The sequence below is a fragment of the Cavia porcellus genome, unplaced genomic scaffold, assembly GCF_034190915.1.
Source record: "Cavia porcellus strain 051 isolate PalLab524CR breed Dunkin Hartley unplaced genomic scaffold, mCavPor4.1 scaffold_6, whole genome shotgun sequence".
In the NCBI taxonomy this organism is placed as follows: domain Eukaryota; kingdom Metazoa; phylum Chordata; class Mammalia; order Rodentia; family Caviidae; genus Cavia; species Cavia porcellus.
Genome location: NW_026947489.1, coordinates 88,435,488 through 88,457,741, shown reverse-complemented (window position 1 = coordinate 88,457,741; position 22,254 = coordinate 88,435,488). Strand labels below are relative to the sequence as shown.

The following is a 22,254-nucleotide window of genomic DNA, read 5'->3' as shown; positions in this document are numbered from 1 at the left end:
TAACTACGCAGAGATGAGAACTGGAGCAGAAGCAGTTGCATGGTCATGACCTTATTCCAGTTCTAACTTCTTGTTTCTTCTCTGGTCCAATCACCTTTGAGCAGAAGAATCTATCCCAGAAGTTTTCCAGGAAGTTCTCTTCACTGCTTAACCTCAGTTGAAAGAGTTATGCTAGTTGCACCACAAAACACCTTACTCAGGTGCCCTCAGAAACTTGAACTCCATAGGAACAGTGGATGGCTGTGTCCATCAAGTTCTCCTGAGGCTAAGGTCTGAGTATGTTTGGAATTGAACTGTCTGGATACAGATTTTCTATCTAAGAGATAGAGATAATATGACCTGGTCCTCACCCACATTGCCATATGCTGCAAGAAATTAAGTGGATTGAAACGAAGAGCTGGTCAATTCTTGGACAAGATGCATCCACCCTGTCATTCCATTAGGCTTCCACTTGGATGAGGCAGGTGCAGGGAGAGGCTGAACACCACTCAGATGAGAGAGAACAGCAGGAGAAGTGACAAGCAAGATGGGTATGGGAAGGCACTTTGTTTGTTCTGGGTGCTTGGGAATCAACCTGTTCTTTAATTAAGAGGGGAAAATCACCCTGCAGCTAGTAAAGACACCCCTAAGAAAATTAAAATAATGTAAATCAAGCTAAATGAACACTCTGGAAGCTCCACTAGAGCTTGTTGGGATCCAGTGTTCAGATGCCCTAGAGGTTTTAAAAGCAAAGTAGAAAACTCTTTTTTTGATGGTGGAGGAGGCTAAATGCTGACAGCAGTAGGGAGTTACAGAGGTGCTTAAGGTGACAGAATCTGCTCACTCCCTGAAGACCAGAATTGAAACAAAGCTGTAATTGGATGATGATGATAATTCCTGGGGTTCCTTCCTAGGAATGCTCAGTGCAGAAGAATCATTTAAATTGTAATTAAAATAGACAGAATAAAGAGGCTCAAGGGGAACCCACAGTTTCCATAAAATACCTTATTAAGCATAAGGACATTTTACCTGCGAGGTGGCTAATGACAGAGGTGTGATGGATGTATGCACACGTGCATGTGTAGGTGCTAATAGCAAAAAGGCGGCAGAGGGCCAGGAGAAGGGAGTTCAATAGTTTTCAAGTCTCACAACAACAAAAGGTCACACACTCAAGTGAGCACCACAATGTAAGCTTTGATTTTTGAGATCACATTGAGTGATTTAATTTCCCAATATTTTACCCTACAGGAAGCATAGTAGGGGACTATGTATAAAGTGCATACCCAGTCTTTAGGGGAACTGCCCCAGTGTAACACAGAGATTTTGTCATACACCAATTTCTGATGATCCCTTAATTAATATTTTGCATGTGATGATAAAATTGTACAGTATTTCACTTCCATAGGTCTCTTCACACCAGTAGGGCTCTGACAGAGTTACTCTAATCCTTCCGTTTCCTGGATGAGGGAAAGAGATCTAGAGAAACTAAGTGGCTTTCACAGGATCACCAAGACCTGGGGTGACCATATGTCCACTGGAAAAACCAGGGCAAGGAAGGGAAAGAAGGTACTTTAACAATTACACTGGGGCCAACAGTGTCAACTTAGAGTGTCCTAGGCAAAGCAGGACAGGTGATCACTCTGTGTGGACAACTGGGTTCCCAGGGAATAGGAAGCCCCTTTATACACTGTGCCATTTGTAAAATAAACCCTCCATCTGGCAACAGGAAAGGACCATGTGGAGGCTGGGAGGGGAATGTGTGCCTTTGCCCTGTTTCTCCTCAGCGCTGTAAGCTGGGGTAAGCAAGGGTATGAGGGTCCTGCACAGCCTCATAAGTGTCCTGGTCTGCTTGTGCTGCTGTAACAGAATAGTCCCAGGGCTCAGTAACTTACAAGAACAGAAATCAATTCCTACAGAACCAGTGACTGGGAAGTCCAAGACCAAGTTGCCGGACACCTTTGCTTTTGGGGAGGGTCGCACTTTCCTGAGAGAGAAGCACTCTATTTTCCCATGGTAGAAGGTAGAACAGTAAGGTGGCCAATCATCTAGAGGAGCCTCACTTATAAGGATCTTAATCCCACTCAGAAGGAGGAGTCTTTATGGCTTTATTACCTCCCGAAGGCCTCTCCTTTCAGTAATACACCATTGGCTGTACCTGAGATTGCAGTGGACATTTGCACAATATGAGCTAGGCTAAAGCACAGTCCTGAGCAGGACACATATGCTGGGATGGTGCCTTTTGCAAAGAAGGAGGGACATCTTTCTCAGGTGGCCTTTCTGCAGGTACCATTGAGATTGACAAGAAAGTGGCCATCAGCAAAGGGCACTGAAACTATTTTCTTAGAGCGAGGGCATTTGGAACCAACTCATAATGGATGATGTAATTTGTAAGAACTTCATGCCCTGCACGGAAGACACCCTGGGTTCTCCCTAGGTGTGGATGGAGTATACGCTTGTGGTGTGCGCACTGCCCTCAAAACTTTGCATGCTTGAGCCTCATAATCCTTAAAACGACCCTGTACAGTGGAACTGTTTGATATTCTGACTGTCCTGTAGGTTCCATTTCTATACTTCTATTAAAACTTAGACAAGTGCACTACAGAAGCAGGAAAAAAAAGAGTCACTTTTAGTGGATAACTTAAAAATAAATTTAAAAATAAAGATAGCAAAGATTATGTGCTGTGTAAGTTCCTGGTTTGAAATTCAAGACAGGGAAAATGATAGTGGTAGCCCATCCATAGTTGCCAGGGGTTAGAGCTTGGAAGAACTGGCTGCAGCAGGTCACAAGGGAACTTTCTGGGGTGAGGGAGGTCTTCTGGATAATTGTGATGGGCTCTGCAGGACTGTATTTGTGAAACCACATCAATAGGTCCAGCTAAAATCCCTGATGTCCTGGTATGGAAACTGTCTCGGCAAAGCCAGCCCATAGCATAGGTACTGCTGTTTGCCTTCTCTTACTAATGAGGCAATTCATTAATGAGGCACTAAGAGGTTGAACAACTTTCTCAAGGTCACAGCCCGCATAAGCGATGGAGCTGGGGCTCAGCACAGAAAGGAACAGCTTCACCGGTCCTCACCTCTACAGTTAACAACTGCTCATGCACATAGGTCACAGCTCCTCACCTGGGATGGGGTGGGGGGCACTGACCTTAAAGAGGCAGGTGAAATGGGTAGGAAATGCTTGACCACCACGAGGACCTCACAGAGACAGAAGCTTCTCTGTGGTGGCCATTTGTGTCCATGTACAACTGGCTTTTCCCGAAGCAGACATGGTTCTTCTAAACTGGCTCAGGTATTTGTGATCCCTCAGCCTTCTCCCTCTTTTCAGCTGAGCGTGTGATTTAAAACCTCCTGGCTAAGCTCATTTTTGCCAAATAGCTCCTGTAGGATTCATTTTCAAGGCCAAATCCAGAAATTTCTTGCTCAGCAAATAGATTCAAAGCAAGAAAATGTGTTCACCCAGGCTACCACCGTGACTCAGGAATGTGGTTCCTCCTGCTTTGCAGGAAGAAATAGATGCGTATATATGCAAATTTGCATATATAAGATACCTTGCTTACTGTAGTTTAAGGATGACAGAGGAAATGTGACAGATGTAAATAGCTTCCAAGTTGCTGTCCATCTGGGAGCAGGAGGGAAAGGAAGCCATGGTCCTGGTCCTCTGCAAGCACACTGAGAGGTATGCTGGGTCATATTTCACATCGCTACTGCACTGCTGGGAGAAATAGGCTCCTGTCTCAGTTTACAGCCACAAAAAGTGCAGACTGTTTTTACAGCAGAGTTAGGAAGAGCTGAGAATCCATCTCAGAGAAGGACACTCAGGATTAAAGAGAATGCACTTGATTCAGCAGCTGTTGAGAGGCAGAAGCAGAGAGGCAAGGTGACTGGCCCAAGGTCACTAAGTGTGTAGCTGGAATCAGGGACACGGGTTCAACTCTGTAGCAGCCATGTGACTGATGGCAGGTTCCTTAACCTCTCCAGGCTTCTTTCCTTCCCATATAAAATAGTGCCAAGGAGTGTGACCTTCCAAGCTTATTGAGAGGACTGGGTATGACTGCATCCTGAGTATAACACATGGGAGTCAGTCTTCAATAGTTACAGCCGATAAGGGTAGTCACATGAATTCCTTTGTGATTATCCTCATCTTTCTGACCTGCAGGAGTGTGCACTATGTGAGTACTAAGATGTAGACTGGTTGATAACTTTCTTGCACAGCAGTTTATGGGTTGCAAAGCCCTATCCCAGATTTTATTTTTACCCCACACAGTTACAGCATCACATATACAATATGGTGACATCGGCTCCATCTCCTAGTTAATATGCTCCAAAAAGATAAAATGATTTACTCAACTCTTCCCTTACCACCATCACACAACTAGGAAGTCTCCTTAAGTCAGTTGTTCTAAATCAAATGTTGCTTTCCACCTGGTGGCCCAAGCATCTGACTCTTAGGCCAGGGCACTTCTGTTTCCTGTACGTGCCTCTGCTTCCTCCAGCCACCTTCCAGCCAAAGCAGCCACTGCTCCTGGATGCAGCCTCCAACAAGCCAACCCAATGAATAGGTACAAAAGTCATCCTAGTGGTGCCCTTTTAATGCTGCAATGTGGAGAGATTTATAGAGGCTGACTCTGGCTGGTATTTGGGAATGCTCTTACTATATTCGAAGCTGCTTTGGCTAAATATTTACTGCCCAGAATTCTGCCCTTTCCAACCCACTCTGAACTTGAGCACACCACAGGTGACTCAGTGGCACAGTTCATTAGGGATGACCATAAATTCAAGGCTTCCACTAGAAATGATGCAAAAAATTAATGGAACATGAAATCAAGTAAATGGAATTGAGTAGAGTAATTAGTTCATATTTTAATCCTCAGGTCTGTTTATTATCTGTCAACTGGTGTGCAATTAAGTCAGCACCATTGAGATGATTAGCTTTGTTTCAGCATAAGTTGATCGATATGTCAGAGCAAATGAATCTGGGAGTTTTAAACAGCTTTATTTTGAGTCAAATAGCAGTGCATCCATGAAATGGCTAGACATCTAATGATTTAATTTTGCAATATTATTATCTAGATTACTTATATTTAATATCACTGAGTGTTCTGGAGGTAATTGGAGAGTGTGAGTGGAAAGATTCAAACTACACAGAAGTGTCGCTTATATCCTTAGGATTTTAATGCAGTAGTGTGAGCACTTGTCCATGTTGAGGAGGGGTCTTTAAAGCACTACATGTTCAATTTTTTGTCTTCTGTTCTTTAATCTCCATTTTTTTTTTACTATCACATACTGTCACATTGATAGTCCCTTTTGAACATAATTCTTTGAATTCTAGGTCTATTTCATCATGAATTCTCATTATGGTTTATGTTCATAAAATATTGGCCAATGTCTGTTGTTTTGAGGTTGAGTCTATAAATGTCCTGGCATTTAGGTTTTGCTCACTAATGCAGTACAACTCACTCTTGGGGTGCCTGAACCAAATGAACTAAAGAACCTTTTGATCTGGGACTTGATCAAATTTTAAATCTTATTTGAAAAGTTCAGGAAATGTAAGTTCTGACCCTAATTTTGCCCTCGGTCTCAGGGACCTACAGTAGGTCTCTTTCCCTTTCTATCATGGACTTTTTCTCTGTTGATACAGATGGTGTGTTGGAAGAGATGCCCTCAGAGGTGCTTGTCAGGGATGCTTGAGGTGGTGGTTGTATACAGAGTTGCTCTTTCCAAATCCAGGTCTGTCAGTAACTGGGAGGTGTGATCTTTCATGGAAACTCTGTGAGTTTTCTAGAACTATTTACAGAAGTCAGAGCAGCAGGGAATAGGTCACTTTTACTTAAGATCTTCTTTTTCAATTGATTTTATTCTGGTGGGTTTGAAAATGAGTTTTAAAATCCTTGCTAGTTCATGGAGATGTTAGGAGCAGTGCCCATCCCTCTAACTGCAGTCTTACTGGTTACTAAATAAACAGAGAACTCATTCAGCACGTTGAGCATGATGACAGTGATTGTCTCCATGGTAACGTTAGGTCTGAGGCTGAACCCTGATCAGACTCCAGTGAATTCTTGTCTTTAAAACCATCTTTGCAGCGCCTTCACCAGGGGTAAAGGTCAGGGTACAGAGAAGAGGAGGAGGACTATCATAATGCCATCCTGGGGGACGAGGCCAGTGTTATGAAGCCAGTGAGGATGGAGTCACCAGGATGGTGAGTTGACCTCAGCGGGTTGTCATCAAATGCAGTGTCCTCTCTCTCAGGTTGCCCTGCTGTGTCTGTCTAAAGTTGGCAATGCAGAAGGCTGCTGACTCACCTGGGCTGTTCTTTTCAGGAGTAATTACAAAAATGTGCACAGGGAAAACTTCCTATCCAGAGATCAGAGTCACTGTCCACTTGCTGGTGTGTTTATATTGTGCCTGGCCACCAACTGGGCTCCTGACCCTTGCTTTTTTTTTGCTGTGCTAGGACTAGCTTGCTCACTCTGGCTGGGACTGACTCCTGCCATACAGGACTTGGGCTTAGGCAAGTTCCCTAGTCCGATCCTGGGAGTAATTCCAGGACTGAGATGGAGAATCTAAATGAATTATTCTAGCACACTAGCTCTCAATTATTTCATTGCTCCTCCCAGGGACTCTGAAGAATTCACTTACTTTGAATTGGTGAATAATTTAGCATAAAAATTTCTAGAACTTCTGTTAATATTGACATTAACTTGATTAGGTTTGTCATTATGACTGTAGAATATAGTTCATGACATCCTGGGCATAATTTAGGCGCAGTGAAAGCTACAGTCTTTTAAATTATCTTCGTTTACTCATCCAATCTCTTTGTTTAGCAGTATTTACCAAGAGCCTATTATGTGTGTGGGGAGATATTTAAAAAGTCCCCGGGACTTCACAGAGTTAACAGTTTGAATGGAAGGCAGAATCTTCTGCAAGGCAGAATCTCCTTCAAGGTGTATTCCATGGCTTTTCATTCTTTGGCTTTTCCCACCGTGCTGGGGCACAGAGTAGGCAGATAGTCATCAGTGTGGGGTTCCTGGATGAACCTTGACCTGCTTAAGCAGTGCTGTAAATCAGATCTGGGTTAAATCTAGCCTTGGTCATTCACTGTTTAGATAGTTCTGGGCCTTCTGGCCCAGGTAAGAAGGAGATAGCATTAAGAATAATCGCATGGAGATACTGGCTTTTATTAAATTCCTATGTCCCTGGGCTTTGGGATTCATTCACAGTGAAGGCCAAGGTGCCCGTAAAGTCCATGCAAAGAGAACCCACGGGCTCTGCTGCATCCTCGGCTCTGCTCTTACTCCTCTGACTCTATGCCCTGCCTCCTCCGCATGTACACAGCCACTTCTGCTGTTCCATACAGGTTCGGAGTTCTCCCAACTTCAGAACCATTGGGTGGCTACTCTTTCAGCCTGGACTGTGCTCCTCCTGGACATCCCATTGGCAAACTCACGAATATCTTCCTCTCAGTGAGACCCACATGGGCCACCGTACTCAAACTCAAACTCAAACTCAAACTCACTCCTTCCACGCCACCCTCTGTTCCCTTCCTCTGCCCTATTTCTGTCCCCAGAGCCTTTGTCATGTTCCAGCTGACTGCGTCATGTACTCATTTATTATGCTTGTTATTTACACTCGGTCTACTCCCCCTAGACTCTAAAGGTCTTACAGAAAGGGACCTTTATCTTTCTTTCTTCACTGTAGCACATAATAGATAATCCATACACATTAACAGGGTAAATGAATGCAGGTAAATCACGCAGCGTGTCACCAGTGGCCAGATGCTGCCAGTGAGATTCTTTTGTTCTCTCTGCGCGGTGGGGTAAGTTTTGGATTGTGCTACACTGGACTTGACTCAGGTCTACACCTTGTCTCTTAGATATGAAACTCCTCCAGGGTAATGATGGGTCAATCCTTTCCCATGTATTTACAACAGGAATCAGTTATGCTTTCTAAGCACATACTGAATTTCATAAGTCTTACTCCTTTCCCAGAGATGTCTCGGAAGATGTTTTAAGGGTAACTATGAACTAAACCACTTTCTCACTTTTTAGATTTCTAGTGGAAATTGAAGCTGTGGGAACCTTTTTATCAAAATACTCCATCTTCAGTTTTAATAGGTGTATATTTCCCATTTAGTCCATGAATGCAATGTACCTCAAAATTTAGCAGGGGAAAAAAAAGCCTATAAAGTTTTTGTTCTTGGAACACTAATGGTTGATGGAGTTGTTGACTCAGCATTTGAATGGCACATTACACAAACATTTCTTAAACATTTACCATGTGTCAGGCTCTGTACTAGGTGCATGGCATACAATGATGAACAGCTCTTCTCCTTCAGACCTTTACCGAGATCATTGATTCCTTCATTCAGTGCACATTTGTTGACTGCTCTCATGTGCCAGACAGTATACAAGATGGTGAAGACACAATTCACATTGACAAAAGTCTATGTATGGTTCCATTACAAGGGGCAGTAAACTGTTACAAGATCCATATGGATGGGTGGATGGATAACACCATAGACTGGGATCAGTGACATTTTTATATAGAAGACCAGGTGGTAAACATTCCTACAAAGGTAGGATGTGTACAGTCTTTGATGCTATCTAGTCTTCCTCCTCTTCTCCTATTTTTAAAGAACAAATTAAAGGGCAAAAAATATGATAGATAATAGGAATCAGGGACCTAGAACTTTTGCAAAAGACAAGGGGACCAAGAGACGGAGAGAAGGGGGAGGGATGAGGGGGAGGGGAGAAAGGAACAGGACCAAAGGAAGTAAGATGTGTTACGTCCATGGTATAAATTCACCATGATGAATGTGATTGTTATGTACTGAAAACATGTATTAATAATGCATACACACACACACACACACACACACACACAAAGAATTAGCTTCTAGGTTGGGTTTGATCATAAGGTATGCTTTGCAAACCTCTGTAACAAATGAATATACAAGATTCTCTGAAAGTCAGGAGCTGGCGACACTTTACTGGCTAGGAGAAGGGGAGGAGCATGGGAAACCCTGACAGGGAAGCTGAGGGAGACAAGGAGGATGGAGAAGCAGGGAGCAGCTTTCTTGTGGGATGCATGTAGCATGTCCACAAGAGTTACTCACTGTTCCTCCAGTTCTCTCTCAATCTTCAGTTGTGCCGAAAATGCATCTCTGCCATAAGGTCCCTTCCACACAGCAGACACCTGAGTCAGTCAGCCAAGCGTCCACCCCACCCCAACCATGCACTGGGCGCTGGTCCTCAGCTGGTGCCCCTGAGGGCTTTCCGCACCCTAGCACACCTTGGCACCATTCAGTGGCAGTCGCTTATTCCTAGACTCTGTGTTGCTGTAGTGACACTAGTTTCTCAGAGACACAAGTAATGGGACAAAGCCTGCATTTTCTGTTGTTTGGTCTCAATTGTTGCTTCTCAGGTAGTTATCTTGTTTCTGGTTCCGAGACACCAAGAAGGAGGAAAGAAAAACCACACATTTCCATATTTTACATGTGACTTGTTGGTCCCCCTTTTTAATTAACACATCTAATCAGCATCACCATAGCAACAACTATGGTCTTTTCCCTCTCTCAAATGTATTTTGAGTAGGACTGGAGACTCCAGAGTCTGGAATCTAGCAAGGTCAATGCCTCCACCCTACCTCTACTGTCTGTCTGCACGGCTGGTCACTTGTTTTCCCTTAATATGATTCAAAGAGAGAGATTTCATAATCCTCCTCCGGGGATAAATTTCAAATACAAGGAGTGATCAAAAGATACAATGAATAATTAAATTTTAAAAATGCCTTACAGTAAAAGACATTGCCAAGAATTGTGGGATACCTGTGTTCAAAGCGGGGGTGTGGAGGGGTATATTTTGAATATTTGAGAGGGGATTAATGGCAATGTACCTCTTAATTTAAGCATTCACCATATTTTACAATCATACCTTTATTGATTAACCATATATGGCAATTTCTGTCACATAAACATTGTGTGGCCTCATCTTTTATACCATATCTGGCCCTGTGTAATTTTTGGCTCTTCCTCAAAGTCAAAATGACCATGAAAGTCTTGAATGGACTCAAGGCATCCAGGCAACCACAGCAGCACAACAAGAGACATTCATGAAAGAGGACTTCCAGAACTGCTTCAGAAAATGGCAGGAACCATGGGACAAGTGTGTTTGAAGTGAGGGGGAAGATTTTGGAGAATGCGCAGTGTTTGCAGTGCCAATCCCTCATCAGATTTCAAGCTTTTCTGGGGAGATGCTGAGCTCTAGCTCATGCCAACTCAGAACTCAGTGGACAGTAGAAGCAAATTAGGCATGGGGGGGGTGGATAAATTTAACAGAGGACAGGGCCACAGATAGTTGTCAAATTGGCTAGTGCAGTTCTCAGGGTACCCTTTCACCCTTTTGGAAAAACAAAACTTAAAGAAGATTTCAAAAATATCTTTGTCCAGTGTCTCCTAAATAAGAAATGCTTCTCTTGTCACTCCCACTGTTTGAACTTAATGTACGGGCATGTGTCTTTTCTAATATTTTTCTAATATTTTTTGCCTGGCTAGTGTATTTGTTTCTTTTCTTAAATACTTTACTTTACACTGGATGTTAATCTAAGCACTTACATATGATTAGTAAGCTAAGGGTCTTACTTATTAAAAACAGTTAAGTTTCTCTTCTTAAAAAATTTGAGACATTTGAGTCCCTGAATATACTCATTTATCACCAACTCCCACCAAGGCATCCTGGAGTTCTCTGTGTAGGACATGAATAATTTTTACAAAACCACGATTGCTGACTGTGTCATACATCCATGCAGCTTTATAAAACAAAGCAAGTGATTACCATCAATTATAATAACCTCACTAGACAACACTGCAATTAATCTAAAGCTCTTCAGATAATGACGGTAGCATCGTGTCAAGGAGAATGGCAGGCATTAATTGACATTACTATCAGCAGTGATAGATAGAGCAGATGGCAATGTGATTATTCACTGTCAAGAAAATAAACACATGCTTTGTTGCGACAAATGTCTACTTGGGTTCTCTCAAAGGAGAGCCAGAAATAGAGACCAAGAATGGCTTTGAAAGAAACACAAAATAATAATAACAATAAGTTGAGCTATGGGGTGATATTTATTTGCTTTTACCCAGGCTAATCCTTGGGGGAATCTACTTAGAGGAAAATTCTCTAAGAAAATCGTAGATTATGTAGAATTTCATTATTGGAAGTACATTAGAGCTAACGATTCACCTGCTTATTAGGATGTGAGTCACTTTTATGAAGACACCAAATTCTGTTCACTGTTTAATAATTCTGGTGTTAGAAATTCACTATTTTCAAAACCAAACTCATTTCACTGATGGAGAGGTCTCATCACTACCATGTAAGTTTAGCTGAACTCTGACTTTCTGTAGCTTTCACCCATTGGTCCTAGAACTTTGGCCTCCTACTACATGGATGATGCCAAGTTCTTGCTCATTAGAAGCCTTTAAATACCTCAAAGGCCAACTGCCTGTCCATCGATCTTCCCTATGACATTGTTTTGGAACCTCCAGAATTCTCCTTGTTATACATTTTAATCCACACCAGTGGATTAAAGTTGCCTGCTAACATTCAGAGGTTGGAAAGAAATGTGATCTAACTGATGTTCACCAGGGCAGGGCATAACTGCAGAGGCTGAGGTTGATGATACTGTCAGCTTTGGGGCAAGAGATATGTATGATTATCTTGCTTTGGAGGCTGTTCATCAAGTACTACCAGTTTAGATAGCACCTCAGCTGCTCTTCCAGGAGGGATTACCAAAATGTATCTCTTCCATGTTTGGTGTGCATAGAGAAGTCTTTGTTGTTAGGAAAACTGGAATATTCTCCTGAAATTTGCATAGTGGTTGTTAACCAAAATCTCTCAAGGGAAGTTTCACAAATGCACTGGCCTTTGCCCTGCTCCCTGACACTCTGATTTAGCTGGTTGAAGGAGGGAGTCAGGTGCAAATATGTTGACAATGCACCCCAGTTATTTGCATGTACAACTCTGCTTAATTGCATTCTTCACTGTTGAAATGCATTACAGAGTGTTTTCTCGTTGGGGACACTAGTTACTGTTGATGGATAGCTTCATGAATCTAATTGTTAGACTGTCCTGGAAACTCATAAAATGTAGATTCTTTGGAATACCCGATACCTGAGTTCTGTGGTAGGTCTGGAAAGATCAGTATATGAAGAGATAAAATTATTATATATTTCCCTTAAGGATTTATGGAAGCAATCAGCTGCTCAAAAGCATAACTTATTCATGTATAAGTTTCAAAGCACCCTGACTACATATTGAAGAGACAAGTGATATTAAAGACCTCCACAACTTAAAGATTTTTAGTCAGTCACTATCCATATTTTTCATCTATTCATTTAAATAGTAGAAATATTTCTACTCTGAGGTGTGGTTGTGATAGACACTAGAACATGACATTCTAGAGAGGGGGAAACAAAAACAACAGCAACAGCAACAAAAGCACCCCAACAGACCAATAAATGAGCAAGTAACTCAACTTATAAAATAATTATAAATCTTAAAATACTATCAAAAGGACGAGGTTATCTAACTCTGAACACTCTGACCAGCAGTTCCCAGTTCCCATCAAATTTTGGGTTTTGTTCCACTGCCATGTCCTTCGCTGTGCCATCACTCAGGATCTGCAACTCTTGGGAGCATTCTGTTATCTGCTTGTTTTTGGAAGACATCTCTAATCAATCCTAGCATTTCCTGCCTCTACACATCCAGGAGGGAGACTCATACTCCTGCTCAACCCCATTGCCTGGGCAGCCATTACTAATAGATCACAGATAAACTGTGACATGTGGTTTTTCCAACACCCAGTGTCCTGACATGCCTCGGGGTCTTTTCTCATGCTAGTCCTCATTTCCTGCTTTATCTTTTTACACATCAACTGAGTATTTCCAGTGCTCCTTAGACCTGGAATTCCACTAAAATTTTAAAATAACCTTGAGAGGTGTCTAAATTGTGCCTTAGAACTATGAGGTAATATGCCAAGATGACATAGTTAGTGGGTATTCAAGCAGGAGCTATAAACTCAGGTCCTTTGATTCCAAGGCAGATGCTCTTAAAATTGTTCTTCATTGCTTCTCTTCACAGCCTAGGTCAAAGGGCACCTCTTCAGGAAAGCTCCTTCTGAATCCTTCAAATAAAATCTGTCACTTCTTCGAGTATCCAGGGGCTGTGTGTGGCTCCATTACAGCATGACATTATACTTTAATGATTTGAATATAGTACTTTTTGAGCTCCTCAGTGGTAGGAGCTCTTTTTTTTTTTTTTAAACCCCTGTAACCCTGGTAATTGGCTGGATTTCTGGGCAGGTTCTCTTTTGATGCAATTTGAACCCACAGAAAAATCTAGCCGTGGACTCCTGGTTGGGATCTATTCCTCCTTGTATGGCCTTAACATATTAAAAATAATTTCAGGCTTAAACATGCCCTTGATTAAAATAATGAAAGGTTCTCATGAGATATATACTTTTATAATTTCAAAGCCTTTGTGACATCAGTTATTGAGACTTAACAGGAACCCAGTTTCAGGGTGTTTAACATATGAGCACCTTTGGTTCCTCATTGACCAGCGTAATGGAGTCAAAACAGGTCCAATGTGACACACCCTGTCTATCCATTGTCACATCCAAGATGACATCTGTTTCAATGGTAATGCTCATTCTATAATTGAAACGGTGCTTGGGCTTACTGCGGTGGCCTGAGTTTTCTCTGGGTTGATGGTGACACACAGTGACATTCACCCTTAATGGTGGCACACAATGACATTTCCATTCTGCAGAATCCCAGGCAAACTATTTAGTTGCCTGACATTTACTTCACAATGTGTTATAGTTTTGAGCAAACAAAACCTATTCTACCAGAATAGAGAATTATGGAACCCACACTTTTATATGTGACAGGAGAGGTTGATGGCCCAGAGAGGTGTAAGTGAGGAGGTGCACGAAAGGTGAGGGTCTGGGGTTAAATTGTGCTTCGGAGGTATATTAAGGCACAAATCGCAAGAGACCTGCACCAGTGTCTCTGAAGGAAATACCCAATTTCACTGAAGCCATCCCTGGAAAATATTGAAGATCCATGCCAACATGCAAAGACAGGCATAAAAGAGGCCTGGACCTGCTTGTTTCATAGGTTCAACAGAAACGTTTCCTTCTGTTATTCACTTTGGATACAAACACGCACCACCTCTTATACCCTTAGTCCTTTGACCCACATACCTCCCCAGAGAAGGCCTGTCCGTTGAGGAGATGTTCCGACCCTTGGCTGTCCTCACTCCCGAAGTGTAGCCGGATCTCCTCCAGCCGGTGGCTGTATGTCATGGGCCCTCCTGATATGTTGACCAAGTGCTCCTTGTCCAGGCGGAGGGACACATGTCTTCCGGTGTTGTACATAGTCCCACTGACCTGCAAGGAAATGAGCAACAGGTGAAGCGAGGCTCTCTTTCTTCCATTTCTCCCCAAACATAGTGTGGTGCGTGGACCAGTGCCTTTCATTTCCTCCAATGGACAGAGGTATGGAGTAGGGTGTGGCAGTCCTCCCCCAGGGGGTGTTCCTGGTACTCCTGTGAATCATAAACCACATTAGCATTTAGAACTTGAGGCAGAAGATTAAAAGGGAGACATATCACAAAATGCAACCAATCCATTGTGTAATGTACTTTAAAAAGTTAACCTGTCCGGGTTACAGGTAGTATCTGGAAGGAAAAGAAGCTAAAAAGGAAAAAAATCTCAGGTTGAGAAACTGAAGAAAATAGTTTGGTACCAGGGAAGGTGCCAAGAAGGTCAAATGAAAGACGTAAAAATCCGATGGGGAGAAGCAAACCCTGCTGGGAGGTTCAGTCTTCATCTGAAGTCTCCAGTGTCCAGTCCTGCTTGGGTTAGACTCCCTCCCACTCTTGTAACTGGACATGGCACATCTGATCCATCCTTACAGTGCACACCCTGCGTGTTACACTAAAGCGGGTCATGTGAGCTTTCCATTCACAGATGCCCAGGCTCATCCCTCGTTCCCAGTTCCATTTTGCTTCAGTCCTTTTACTGCTAAGCTTCTTGCTTCCTGTGATTTTGTTCTTTCTTTACTCTTTGGACTTGATGTTCAGCTGAATTTTCTGGACTACGGCATTAGTACTTAATCCCCCTGGAACTCTACCTCTGTGCTTAGGTTGACTTTGGTAATATGATCTGAATCTCAAGGAGACTCTGAATGAATCTTGATAGAATACTTGTGAGATTTGGGTGACAAGCCTCTGGAGTTTTCTCTCTGCTTACTTTGATCCCTTGGTCCCAACCTTTTGCCCCAATGGATTCTTTAAGGTCTCATGTAATTTCTGATTTATTAGTCTTGGTCTTCATATATTTGCTCTGTAGCCCCAGATTTACTTGCTCCTTTACCTTTCTGACCCTGATCTTGTGAATGGTTAGATGGTTTAGTCCTTAGATTGCTTGCTAGGGAAGAAACAGTCATGTTCATCAATATTCTATTGACCCATTTTTTTCTGCCACCTTACAGTAAGTAAGGTGGAGCCCATGTGATTGGTGTTGGCCACGGACTTTGAGGGACCATCACAAGTATCGTTTACCAGGCTGAAACTGGGAAAACTTATGCACACACTTCTTTTGTCTCTCTCTACCCATGCTGCACCAGCCAAGAGCCTTCTGTGGGAATGTAGATATGGTGAAACTACTCCACGCAGCTGCATTGGTCTGGCTCCTTCAGGGATTTTGTGTGGTTTATAAAAATGGCCAGAATTCTTCCTTCTTCCCTTCCCTGTTACTTTACTCCTTAATCATGTGCATTTGTAGCTGCTCCAGGGAGGAGTCTGTTTCTCCATCCTTTGGCTCTAGGCTGGATTCATTGTTCACTATAGGCAACAGCACGTAGTGGCAGCACCACGGTCGCTCTGAGAGAAGCTTTGAGAGGCCTTTCCTGCCTCCTGGGAAACTTGAGGCTCTGGTGCAAGTTATCTTGGGCTGGTTGGCTAGAGCATGAGACCCAAAAGAGGGCAGCCAGCCCAGGTGAGGATATCTGTGGCTGATCAGCCTCTGCCCTGCCCTGCCAGGATCAGTGTGGCTTGGCCTGGGCAAGAACAGCCCACTGACCCACACACTTGGAAACAGTATCTGTATAAATCTAAGTTTGGGGGGTGGCTTGTCATCTAGTGGAAGCTAAATGGTAAGCACTCTGTCAGTTCTCTCTCTCCTGTGAATTTGGATCTGCCAACAAAAACACCGTCCAAAACTGGATAGTCTGTTGAGTATTGGATTGCAAAGCCACATGGGATCCAGACAGCCAAGCCTCTAAGCAGTAGAAAAGTCAGAGCACAGCGGGAGAAGAATGAACCAGATTTGTCTGCACTGAGAGAGGAGGGTTGCCAGGGGAGAATAACTGCATGACCTCCAGGTGGCTTTACATTTTGTCATTCCAGTTCTTTCCAGAGGCCTGAGCTGTCCTTCTCAGATGCTTCACATCTTACTGATGAATCCCCTCCCCCTGCTTAAGTTGCTTGTTCCTTGCAAGGAAATGATCCCAGAGAAAGGCGCTATTTCTGTTCTCCAGCTTGCATATTTGGTAACCATGAGATAATGGGAATTTATCTTTCTTCTGCATCTCAATTATTAACTTTGTTTGAAGTAGAATGGTTCAAGATAGGTTTGTGTTTGGTTGCTTTCATCTTTAAATACAGTTTAGTTTTTCCTTTGGTAATGGAGAGGGGACCAAGAAATAGTGCGCAAGGCAGGGAGGGGAGAGGAAGGGGCCGTGAAAATAATAGAGATGTGTTATGTACATGTACCGACTCCCCACATTATGTGCTGCAAACGTACTATAAAAGAAAACCTAAAAAGAAAACTAAGAAAAACATACCATAATATAAATAATTTTAATTATTAAGATAATATACAGGTATTATATATGGTTCAGAAGGTATCAAACTGCCCAAGGAAGAAGAATCAGCCACAATTAATAAGTACACTAATACTTCGGCATGTATGATTTTCATGCTCATAACTACACCTACATCTGTATTTTATGAGATCATCTTATATATGTGGTTATATAACAAATAATTTTGTATGTATATACGTATGGCTTTCCATATGAGTGTTTACAGGACATTAAATATCCTGCAATATCACTTTGAAATGACTGTATAAAATTTCACTGAAAAAATACATAGCTTATCATTGTATCTTTACATTCCTTTTACCTGTTGTAAAACATACTTTAATAACTATCCTATGAATAAGACTCATCTAGGAATACTTTATTAGGTAGATTCTGGGTCTAATGTATACAATTATTAATAGCATTTACTATGTTTTGTCATATCTACTTTCTACAAGAAGTGGATCCCACAGAGCAGGGCTGTATCTCTGTCATTATCATAAAATACAGAGACATGGGATTCAATCTAGCAACATCCACAGATTTTTATGGTATGCAGAGCAGCATACCCAGAGTTGCTCTGAGTTCTTAGAGCACTGGGCAAGTATTGTGGGTGTCCTTGCCCTTTGGAAAGCCATTCATTCATCTGTGCCTGTCTATCATTCCTAAGAAAATTGTTACCCACTCAAGCAAGACAGGACCATGTTGCATGCTTGTCTGAATCTTTCCAGGAGTTAGAAACACACAGGCACATATCAGGTAGAAAAATCAAGGAGTCCAGAGTCTAAAGTTTCCCTGTCAGTCTCTTTTTAGCTATGTGAGCTCAGGTGACTTACTTGATTTCTTGACATTTTAGCTTCTTTAAGTACAAAATTGAGATAGCACAATTTCCTCTGTGAAAATGAAGGACAAAAGACTATAAGACATTTCAAAAAAATTTCAAAATGACAAAAGTCCTTCCTTATCAGTAACTAGTTGAAGCGCAAATGAACTCCGTTTACAGTGGTACCTCTATTCATAAATGCTTTTGTTTGTGAACAGTTTGGTTTGCAAACAGGAGCATTTAGCAAAATTTTGGTTTTGTACATTAACTCTGTTCTAGATGATGAACAAGATGGGCCATCTTTCTTACATGAATATGGCTGTGGTCATCTTTTCCAGAATCGTGGAATGAATTAATATTGTGACCCAAGACAGTACTGCTTATGAGGCATCTAAAGTACTCAAAATTTTAGCTACAGAAAGAGTAGTGATTTCAGGGGCTGAGGATGGAAATTAGAAATTTAGCATTTAATGGATATAGAGTTTTAGTTTTATAAGATGAAAAGAGTTCTGCTGATGTATGACGGTAAAGATTATACAACAACATGAATATACTTAATACTACTGAATTTAAAAATGGTTTAGATGGTAAAATTATGCTATGTGTATTTTACCTCAGCGAAAAATAGAAATGCATCCCCTATAAGGCTGTTGTGAGTACTAACAATATTACACTCAGCGGTCAAACATTTTCATGCTTGCGCTCTCTTTCTTTTGGCTTATTGCAAGGGTGCTCAGCTACTGTGCGAGGATCCTTCTTGATTTTCCCGTGCATCTTCTCCTTGTCCCAGGTTGTTATGGTTGATACATTGCGTCAACTTGAGAAGTTTAGAAATTTAACAAACGGCTCAGCAGGGTTCTTATTTGGTAAACATCCCCATTCTGTGCAAGAGGAGGGCACAGAGATTTTGAGTGCTATGACAGCCCTAGGCAGTGGTGGTGGTGGCCTGTGTACAATATAAAGAAGGAAAGAAACTTGCTTTTTCTCGCTTTTGCTCTGGCTGCTTTTCCTGGCTGCTGCCTTGAAGTGCTGCCCCAGTGCCATGCCACCCTGATTATGGACAGAAACCTCCACAAACTGTATGCTAAATGAACTGTTCCTTCCTTTATTTGGAGTGTGGAGTATTTTTTCCCAGCAATGACAGAAAAGTAATCAAGACACAGATTCTGGTGGAATATGATGTTGCTTGTTACACATTCACCACGGGGACCTCTGACTTCCAAATTTTGACAACTGCCTTGCCTGTGTATTTGGATTTTAAAGTGCTAGATTTGAGAAGTATGCTAGACCATTTTGAACACTTGAAGCAAAAACAAAGCTAGGAGTATTATGAATTAAATATTGTGCTGTTTAGTTCTTATTTCTCTTTCAGACCCTTCTGTCCACAAGACTCTATCTTTGCTCATTTTCACATATTCATTCATTCACTCAGAAAGTGTTCAAAGCACTACTGACTCTGCTAGGGGCTGGGGATAGTGCACACGGTCCCTGTCCTCACAGAGCGCACACTCCTCTATGCAGAGATCTGAGTGGGAGGAGGAGATGGTAGGAATCAATAACTTCTCTCATTTGTCTATGTGTTTACAATTAGATGCAACACCCCCTTCACCCCCCCTTTCCCTAGACATTGAAATAACATTAATTTGTACTAATCAAAAAAAGATCTGTAGCCAGGGTATGGTTTGTTGCATTTTAATTTAAAAATAAAGGCTTGACAACATTATGTATGATATCTAAATCCAGCGGTACATCTGCACTATGGTAATTAACGCTGCAGCAGTGGTGTTCTGTCTGTGATGCTAATGACTGTGTTGCCAATGAACTGCTTTGGAGCACAGCATGTTGAAAAGTTGCATTGCTCAGACCAGGACGCACAGCTGGTTGGGGAAGTGACGCCGCAGGTGATATCCAGGTTGCCTCTGGCTGCCCCTGGTACTCTGCCTGGTTTCATCTTCATTCACAGCAACATGAGGCGAGAGGTGTGTGCTGTCTGATTTACAATGAGGGAATTAAATGAAATTGACGAAGGTTCAGTGGCTTGTCCCCAGTCACACAGCTTGCAGGTGGCAAAACCAAGACCAGTTTTGACATAAACAAACACAAGCATCTTCATTCATTTCAGATGAAAAATAGATTGGGAACTTTCTTCTCTTCTGAAGTTTACAGATGCAGGTAATAGGCAGGTCCAGGGGGCAGTGGGTTATTTTTTCTCTTACACAGAGGATTAAATTGGACACTAAACTGTTGAAGCTCATTTGGATGGAGGCCAAGAGAAATCTGAAGGTCTAAGATGACCCTCGGTTTCCTCACCTGGAGACATCGGTAGGTTTAACAATGGCCATAGCTATGGAATTGAGGGGAGCAGGTCATAGATGCTGCATATGTATGCCTGCCAAGATTGTATGTCAATCGGTATTATCAATAACTTTAGACCATGAAAAGCAATATTTTTAGAAAATAGAAAATCACCCTTAGCATATTTGTGGGATGTCATTGTACAAGATTCTTGTACATGGCACACCATTTGCCAGGGCCTGTTATTAATAGACTCATGTCCTCTTTCATTCTGATGAATTGACTTTAACAAAGGAAAATAAACTTGGTCAGTGTATTTTTAAGGTAAGGAGGATTTACATCCTTTAAAAGTCAGCCATGAGGCTGTTCATAATGGCATCAGTGTTTGGACACGTCCTTGGTGGCAGAAGGCATGGTAAATTCTGAATCCGAACTTCTTTTTTAATCTTCACAGTGTCTCCCTCACCCAACTGAGCACCAGATTTGGCACGGTACTTAGACCTGTGCTATTTGCCTCCCCTTGGATGGGAAGACATTAAGCTAAATCCACATGTGCAGTGGAAGCTTCTCACAGTGAGGATCTGTCCTCCCTGGCTGTGGTGTTCCTTCCTGCCCTGGTAAGCAGTCAACTCTGGAGAGCCCAGATGGGATCCCAGCTATCTCTAACTCTAATGCCCATGCTTTTAACTACTGGAAATTATCAGTTTATTAATAATCATTAGCCAGTTACCTAACCACGCAATATTACAGTGTTTTCTTCAGGAGGTGAGTTGATGGTGTAGGAATCCTACAATGGTTTGGCACTCAGGATGTTTGAGATTATTATATTTGTCAGGTTTCTTCACATAAAATAAAGAGATTTGGCTTAGGGAATGATCGGGGAAGCTGATGAGTCCAAGATCTGCAGGATAAAGAGCTGCGGGTACAGCTCAGGTCCAAAAATTATTGGCTGCAGAATTTCCTTACCTTGCTCAAGCCCTCAGCTGATTAGAAGACTTTGTGTTTTGCTGGGGAATCTACTCTACCCCAATTCTACTGACCAATATGTTTAGCTCATCCCCAGACATTTTCAAAGAAACATTCGGAATAATGTTTAATCAAATATTTGGGCACTATGATCCAGTCGAGTTAGCATATAACATAGCTATGATACTCATCTTCGAATCCTGTTTATGTCACTTGTTCAGACAGTTCTGAAACAGTTATAACACATATGACAGAGTGATACATGAAACAAGTATGTGTGGGCATAGCATATATATTATACACAGAAATATGTACATTATGTGTATGAATTGTGTAATGTATGTAGAAAATCTACATTTTATATTTCATATGTCACAGAGTTTAAAAAGTCACTTACTATTGTTCTTCAAATATCAATCATATGAAAGCAGAACCAGTTTGATATAACACACATGAATTATAGAAAAATTACAAAGAAACAATTTAACTTTTCAAATGTATGTGCATGAAAAGGTGGCTGCATGCTTGAGTACAGCTGGGCCTTCAGAGACTATTCTAGGGTAAATCTCTTATTATGTGGAGACTTAGATGTTGTCTAACTTCATATTTCCAGATGGAAAAAAATAACTAGCAGATGTATTTTTAAAAAAATTAATAAAATAATCATATCGAAGATACTTTGGCTTAGAGCACACAGGGTTGTATAGTTGATGTTTATTGCAAGAAAGCTAAGTAAATGCTACCTTCAGAAATTCCAAAAGATTCAGTAAGTAGTTTTCTTGATGTGATACGAAACTGAAGTGAGATTTCCATTATATTTTGTCTCAAGGCAGCCTGACCTAAATCTCCTGTGATATACAAAAAGTAATTTCGCATGGCTCAAATGGAAATGGAATTTGACAAATGGGGCAGTTGAGGAGAAACAGAATTTCGAGTGTGTGAGGGAAGAGGTGACCATCTGGCTATAAGAAAGCCTGGCCTTTCAACACAATTGCTGCAAGAGGAGGTATAAAAGACACCGATCTGGAAGATTTACTACATGACTGTGTCACATGACACCAAGTTCAGATAGGCTAAAGATTCTACTACTAGAAGATACAAGGTGTCAGTAAGAGGACTGGGACTCCAGTCTTTATGACCTAAAGCTCTTGGCTTTTGCAGGGTCTCAGAGAACTTCAGAACTACTGCAGAGGATAAAGCACTTAATTTCTCAGTGATATGGATGTCAGAGATTGAGGATGGTCTTTTCTTTTTATCT

The 22,254-nt window shown here is 41.8% G+C and overlaps 1 protein-coding gene across 1 annotated transcript in view; it reads right to left on the bottom strand.

Annotated features, from left to right (window-relative positions):
- Ca10 (carbonic anhydrase 10) overlaps positions 1-22,254 on the bottom strand; it is a 483,004-nt gene that overhangs the window by 83,000 nt on the left and 377,750 nt on the right. Inside the window, exon 4 of the mRNA XM_023563809.2 lies at positions 14,248-14,433. Within this exon, the coding sequence (XP_023419577.2) occupies positions 14,248-14,433 (186 nt within the window). The remainder of the gene's footprint in view (positions 1-14,247; positions 14,434-22,254) is intronic.